At 43.7% G+C, this 7,830-nt stretch overlaps 1 protein-coding gene and 1 pseudogene across 1 annotated transcript; both read right to left on the bottom strand.

Annotated features, from left to right (window-relative positions):
- LOC119322736 overlaps nucleotides 1–3,047 on the bottom strand; it is a 9,243-nt pseudogene extending 6,196 nt beyond the window's left edge.
- A 1,758-nt stretch (nucleotides 3,048–4,805) lies between these two features.
- On the bottom strand, nucleotides 4,806–7,747 carry LOC119322735 (ADP,ATP carrier protein 1, mitochondrial). Its single transcript, XM_037596249.1, has 4 exons — nucleotides 7,727–7,747; nucleotides 6,292–6,772; nucleotides 5,518–5,889; nucleotides 4,806–5,418 (listed from the first exon to the last, which is right to left on the bottom strand). Exons 2-4 carry the CDS (start codon nucleotides 6,763–6,765, stop codon nucleotides 5,122–5,124), a joined length of 1,143 nt encoding a protein of 380 aa, XP_037452146.1. The 5' UTR covers nucleotides 6,766–6,772; nucleotides 7,727–7,747; the 3' UTR covers nucleotides 4,806–5,121.
- Between the last annotated feature and the right edge of the window lie 83 nt (nucleotides 7,748–7,830).

Raw genomic sequence — 7,830 nt, 5'->3', positions numbered from 1 at the left:
TAACATTTGTGTGAATAGCATGATAACCCACACGTTTGCAGACATGATAAGTTATTTACCCCGGTCCCGGTAACTTTGGCGAGGGGGTTGATTAAATATACCCACGGTAACTTTCATGTTAATAACACGGTAACTCACGCCTCGCAGACCTGATAACTTGTATACCCTGGTCCTGATAACTTTGGGGACCGGGGTGGGGGAGGGAGGGACATCATGAAATATACCCCCGGTAACTTTCATTGATGAAGTGATTTTTTTTCCAGAAAAATAGCTTTCTTTTTTCTTACGACAGTAGTAAGAAAGAGTTTAAAACAATTTCGTTGTTGAACTAATGAACAACAAACTAGGTTGGCGTGATGGTTGTTGGGCTTTGTACTTGGGCCTATCCTTTCCACCCCGACGCAGGTTCGAATCCTGTGTAGGTAAAAAAATTCGCGTTTTTAATTATGGTGCAATAAATCGATCGGGAGGAGCACGGGAATAGCGGGTGGAGCGTTGTTTCCCCTGTCGGGGGGACGTGCGGATCTGTCGCTAACGACCAGTCGACTGGTCGTTAGCACAGTCCTTAACAAAATCATATAACATACAGAACTGTGAGTCAGGACCTCCACGTTTTCTTAATAGGACACAAGAAAAGGTTTACCTAGGGAATTACTTAACATGGCTTTACTTAAACATCCACGCTAGTTAAGATAACAATGTGCAAAATAGTCCACAGAAAATGAAGAATAAATGCAGAACGCTTCTAGAAAAGAACAAATGCCTAAGTAAGACAAAGCATATGCCATCTCAGAAAACACAAAACCTTGCATAACGTTCAATATTTATCTGGTGGTTGCAGAATACAGGAAAACATCGTCATGCAATTAGACAGAATCAAATTCGGAAGCAAGGAAATACCTGTGTGAACCCTCTTACACGGAACAGCCCATGCAGAGCACCAGAGAGCTCATATCTGTAGACAGTTCCAAGCTCTGCCACTCTGATGGGTAAATCCCTGTATGATTGTAGCTTTCTCTTGTATACCAAGATGTGGTAAGGGCAATTCATGGGCCGAAGTTGATATGGCTCATCTTCTACATCCATTTGGTTGTACATATTCTCTTTGTAGAAATCTATATGTCCACTAATCTTCCAGAGATCAGCCTTCGCAACATGTGGAGTGTACAATAGATCATAACCACGTTGCAGGTGAGTTTGTTTCCACGAATCTTCTAAAATGTGTCTGATGATAGCACCTTTTGGATGCCAGAATACTAAACCCCCACCAGCGTCTTCCTGTTAAAAGTTCATTGGCTACAGTCACTATTAACAAAAACAAAATACCACATACGCACAGATAGCAAGGTATTTACAGAGGTCAGGTCTGGATGCCAATGCCAAAGTGATAAAATTGATATTTTTTGTTAGAATTGACGGTGACAGCAAATATCTATGAATGCAGATGTGTTGTCAAAATAAGACCACTGCTAAACCAGACAGAGTGAAGGGATCACTTCATATCACATGGTGTGGTATTATCATTTAATTACTTTGGTTGGATCTGTTGGTCACTTCCTTGCAAGCATGAATGCTAGCATGATGCCATCATACTTTTAGGGGTCAACAAAATGGTGAAGTACGATACTGTCGGACACTAGGAAAGTTGAGACTATGCTTCAATTACTAGAGGATTACTATCAGATGATTCCTTAAGTAAATGTTAGAAGTAAGAATGTAAGATCATACCTGTATAGAGAACAGATCAAGGTCCTGACCTAGTCGCCGATGGTCTCTGCGCTTGGCCTCCTCCTTGAAGTGGATGTAAGCCTTCAATTGATCTTCACTCTCCCATGCAGTCCCATATATCCTTTGTAGCATTTGATTATTCTCGTCACCTCTCCAGTAAGCACCAGCAACAGACTCGAGTTCAACAGCTTTTCTCTGTATCTTGCCAGTAGACTCAACATGAGGGCCAGCACATAGATCCCACCACTCTTCTCCTGCATGACCCAGCAGCAAGTACATAAAATCCACCGATCAGTATTCAGTAATAGCAAATAACAAGCAGTGGACAAGTAAGCTGATACCAAACAAAAATATTTACCAATGTGATAAATTGTGATGGGTTCTTCCTTAATTCTCTCCAAAATCTCCAGCTTATATGGCTCGTTAAGCGCTTGGATCCTCTTTTGAGCCTCTTCCCTGGACACCTCCTCCCTCACCAATGGGAGGTTCCGTCGAATGATTCGGTCCTACCAACATAAAAACAGGTCAAATCCCTCGCTCGACACTTAAAATCCAATCCGTTGATCAAATGTAACCAATGTATGCTCACCATCTCCTTCTTGATCTTCTTGAGGTCCTTATCCGTGAGGGGCTCCATGTCGAAGTCGTAGTAGAAGCCATTGTCTATCCAGGGGCCTATGGTAACTTTGGAGTTGGGGAACAGCTTCTGGACGGCCATCGCCATGACATGGGCACACTGCAGCAGCGAGGAAGCATGCAACAGAAATTAACCAACACTTGTACAGTTGGGGCGGCAACAAAGCTGACTAACTAAGCACGAAACTGGCCAACAGCAAGTCAGCAACACGCAGCGAACGATAACAAACTGAATGACTGAAACAACTGCAATTATGGCAGTTGAAGCACGGAGGAAGAAGGGAAATGGAGGGCAGGAGCAGTACGGTGTGGCGGATGCGCAGCAGGTTCTCGGAGGACTCGTTGGTGGGGAGCACGACGCGCGCCTCCACCTCCACCTCCGCGGCCGTCTCGCTCGGGGCCGCGCCTCCCGATGCCTCGGCGGCCTCCGGTGCCGCTGCCGAGGTTGAGGCGGAGCGGACGACGGTGCGTGAGGGCGCGCGGGAAGAGAGGGGTTCGAGGGGAGCGAACCCGCGCGGGAAGGCGGCGGCGGTCGGGCAGCGGCGCGGCGAGGAGCGGATGGGGAGGTGACGGTGGTGGGAACGGAGCAAGGGGGCGGAGAGAGTCGCCATTCGGGTCGGCCGGGCGGCGCCGAGGTCCGGGTGGGAGCGTGTGGCGGGCGTTGGGCTCTTGGCACGTTGGTCGTTGGATATCCTCTCATCGTGTAGTAGCTGAAGCCGCGCTCGTCAGATTACAGTTTACACTTGAACCAGCGACAATACCATGGCAGAGAGAATAACCAAGTTTCGAAGAAAACTTCGTGAAAACCATGTTCAAAAGTTTAGAAAAAATTTAGAAAATATTACGGGATGTTAAGAGACGGATGTTCTATTGTCATCCAGCAATAAGTTTAAGTTCACACACGTTACCATTTACGAGCTAGGAAAAGAACAAATCCAGCAATGAATAGTGATGTTTACTGTCCGGCACTACTTAGTACTGATTTTAATTTTTCCATACCTTGTAAATGACAATGTATTTGAACTTGCAAATTTCACATGCTAATACAACATCACACTCTTAACGTTCCATATTTCCTTTTAGAATTTTTCAAAACTTCCAAACGTCATTTCAATGTGGTTTTCACCGGTTTCCATTGTAGTTTAGTTTCCATGTGATGTTCTCTATCATGGCACGGCTGCACATTTTTTCATCGTTTCGTAAGTGACCAAACTTTGGTTTGGTCCGCTTAAATTCCTTACACGTCACGTCGAGGTTATGGGATCTCAATATCAAAGGCGTCATTGCCATTTCGCAAAAAAATAAAGTGTCATTGCCAATGCTTTAGCAGTAGACGGATCAGGTTAGGTTGTTTTGGAAGAACTGATTGATTCTGTAGGACACTTTCCGGCTTGTCACTAGTGGGGCTGGCGGAAGTCATCTCAGTGTAAGTTCGGTATCTATGGTGAATAAGGACAGTGACTGATGATGAAAATACCCCACCAATAAATAGGTAACTGGAAATTATCAATTCCATGTAGGTGTTAATTTTTTGCCAAAGCTGCTCCCAGAGTAACACAACGAGAGATTATGAATGGAATAAACCTTCAGCAAGACAATTGAAGTTAAATGAGGACGCTTTTTTCACCAGGATACTATGTTAAGGGCGCTATTGGAGCTCTAATTCCTGATGGATTTGGCAATTTTGTTGCCTGTTCAGGTACTTCTATTGCATATGATTCAGATGAGTTAATGGTGGGATCTTTGGCAATGGAAGCACCGGCTAGATTGTGTCTAAATCTGATTGTGTTGAAGTTATCTAAGCTTCTGAAGGCTCAACAACTTGGTGCGCAGAAAATTTTATCGTTTCTGCGAACTGTTTTGATTTTGCCATGGAGATTGGCAATGTCGGTTTCTCTCATTGCAAGCGGGAAAAAGAGGATTACCCTATTTTTGTATACTCTCTCCGAGAAATAGTATTTAAACATATTTCAGTTTCAAATACATCCACTTCTACTCGACAAGTAGTTTAGGACAGAGGGAGTACATCACTAACAGCCTCTTTGATTACAGAGGATTGGAACGTCTTCAAATTTTAGATTTTGTTTGATTGCACCGATGAAAAACAGAGGATTTCTTCAAGAGCTTGAAGTATTTTCTATGAAAAATGTACATAGAACAAATTATTCAATCCTATGAAACCAAACGACAACATATCAATCCTAAAAATATCAAAGAAACCATTTTCCCTAAAGTTTTCAAAGTAAAGTAGAGATACTTCACATAAAAGATCGAGCAGAAGAATCAAAGAGCAATTCCAAAGCTCTCATGTTGGTAAAAAAGTTTCAATGCAACAGGGAAAACAGTTACGAAGACACGCCAGTGCAGAATTATATAAAAAGAATAATCAAATCTAACAGGCAAATCAACAGACAACAAACTAAACAATGCAAAGAGGAATAGGATGTTGACACCAATAGCATAAACTTGATCATAATATCAGTCGGATTGGAGGACAATGTATTTAAGGAAAATTGCCCGGTAACGATTCAGGGCACATACTCGAACTCAACCCTATGATAGTAAATGTTTTGAGAACGCTGCCGCCAACCTACGACAACCTCTGGAGTTCGATGCCTCCACCAAAAACGAATGTTGGGAAAATCCACCCTCTACAATAATTATTGCCTTCCAACGTTAAAAAGATAAAAGTTCACCAGATCCTCGAAGGGTAGGACTGGGAACAAACTTCTCTTGTTCGTCATCATTTCGTCCCCTCTAGGCACCGCCTGAGCCGTACTTCTTGCCGAAGAAGAGGATCTGGAGCTGATCGTAGCCGGAGAGCACACCAGCACCAGCAATGGCACGGAGGATGTTGGCACCAGCCCCCTTGAAGAGGGACTTGGCACCCTCCTTCTTCAGGATCTGCTGGAAAGCATCCAAGGAGCTCTTGTACTTGACAGCCTCTCCGGAGGTCATCATCATCCTTCTGCGGACGGTGTCAATGGGGTAAGATGCAAGACCTGCACCATTGGTGATCAACCAACCAAGAGCAAAGCTGGCAAAGAAGTTGTCCTGCAAACAGGTGAATGGTGAGCAAGGATGTCAGTGGTTGTCACGCAAACAAGAGAAATTTGAAGATAGAAGAGTATATGGCAAGGTACTAGAACAAACCTGGAGAGTGCCAGTGAGGAGAACTGGCTTCAGAGAATCATAGAGTCCAAAGTACAGACCACGGTAGACAATGATTCCAACACAGGAGATGTTGAATCCACGGTAAAGCCCAGCAATACCATCTGACTTGAGAGTCTTGCGGTAGACATCAACCAGGCCATTGAATTGCCTTTCACCTCCACCCTTGGATGCCTTTGCGTCATTGGCCAGCCTTGTCCTAGCATAGTCAAGGGAGTACACAAAGAACAGCGAGGAAGCACCAGCGGCACCACCAGAAGCAAGGTTGCCACCGAACCACTTCCAGTAACCATCCTTGTCCTTCTTAAAGTTGAACATCCTCTTGAAGTAATCCTTGAAAGCAAAGTTCAAAGCCTAGGAAAAAGACATAAACGAATTAGAGTAAGTTAGAACAAGATAACGATAGCAAAAGAATCATTCTGCAATAACTGGTACAAGCATACTACAATATGAAAATGAAATATTTGAACTACAATTTCTGGATACAGAGACATTCAATTCAATCTCCTGAAATGCATCAGCTGTACACAAAAGTAGCATTCAAGAACAGAAGACAAAAAGATGATAGAGATGTTTATTAGACTACCATCACGAGCATCATCACAAATAACATTACAGCCAGATTGTTAAATGCCACAGATCATTTGAAGTTCAAAGACAAAGAATGGGTATTCAACATACACCATTACCATCATGTGACCATGAAAGCTAATGAAAATAAGCATAACAACAACAACAACAACACAAGATGGATACCTGAGTTGGGAAGTAACGGATGACATTAGCAGTGTTTCCTCTCCACAATGAGCCAAAGCCTTCATCCTTGATGGTGCGCCCAAAGCAGTCACCAATACCCTTGTATGGCTCAGAGAGCCTGCCAGCCTTGATCATCTCATCCTGGTTCTGGATAAGCAGCTTAACACGCTCAATGGGAGCTGCAGCAGTCTTGGAAACTGCAGCTGACACTCCTCCCATGAGGAAATCAATCGCAAAGTTCTTGACACCTTTCTTCTCAGGGGGTGCATTGGCAAACATTGGAGAAGATGACATGATTGGGACACTGATGCCAAGGTTCTGAGTCATGTAGCTGCTTGTGGTGAAGCGCCTCTCATAGGATGGCACAGAAGGGCAGATGTTGCGAGCACGAACACCCTCAGAGAAGCTGGAGGCAAGGTGGAACTGTCCACCAAACTTCTGCATGACAGACGGGTGGTTAGCACGGTCCGCCATCTCTGACCTGCAACAGCAATCAAACCAGAGCATACGTTAGCAAGCTTGATGCAATTATGAAACACTGTATAAACTAACATACGGCCAGGAAATATAACAAGTAAATCAGGTAAAACATACCATCTCTTATAGATATATCATAACAAGGTGCACACAATTGTTTGGGGCACAGCGGAATGAAAGAGGGGTAATTAACAAACATTTACGCTAACTTGTAACTACAAGAAACATGGTAAAAAACCATTGCTATCTCTACAACTAGGTTAGCCCTAATCTGTAAGAATAGCAGTCACAAACTCATTTTAGAAATTTACTGATAACCCCTAATAGCAACATAATTGATAAACAGAGTAGTATTGCAAGCTGACAGAAACAGTCGAGACGCATGAAAATACTCAAATGGGATATAAAAAACAAGGAGGCACAATCAGCACATAATGCTAAACTGGAAATAGGTTTAATCCGGATGGATCAACCGAGTCAAAGTGCATCACTAACGTAAACAACTGAATTGGGACTGAAACCCACACTACGACAATAAAAGACCTGCCTAATCATGAGCAAAGACACGGCTTTCAATTGGTGCATGTGATGTACAACAGAAATAAACTTGCATCTGAACAAACTAAGGCGCACAAACAGATAAGGATCTGTTGACATTATCTGTTTCTGTTACCAAAAATCCGACTAAAAAACACCATTTCTTTAACACTAGGTGGGGCATCTCGCGTCAGGTCAACAGATCAGATTGCACAAAATAAGACTGGATCTAATTGCCCAAGACAAGGCCCCTTTTATAGCATACCCCGACGACTTCCGGATCCATAGATCCAAAAAAGCAACGCGATCCAGATGACAACAAACTAGATCGCGCAAAACATCGGGAAAAAACAGGCATCTATACATGAGATCTGACGAACAAAATGAACCAGCGAGTTACCGAACAACAGATCCTCCTTACCGGAGAGGAAGGAGGCTCGGATCTGATCACCGAGGACGCGAGACTAGCGCCAGATCAAGTTGAACCGAACCGGAACGAACACAAATGGATCTACTCGACCAACG

This window comes from Triticum dicoccoides, chromosome 6B (assembly GCF_002162155.2).
Source record: "Triticum dicoccoides isolate Atlit2015 ecotype Zavitan chromosome 6B, WEW_v2.0, whole genome shotgun sequence".
Taxonomy (NCBI): Eukaryota; Viridiplantae; Streptophyta; class Magnoliopsida; order Poales; family Poaceae; genus Triticum; species Triticum dicoccoides.
The sequence above is the reverse complement of the archived record's forward strand: the minus strand, read 5'-3'. Positions and strand labels throughout refer to the sequence as shown.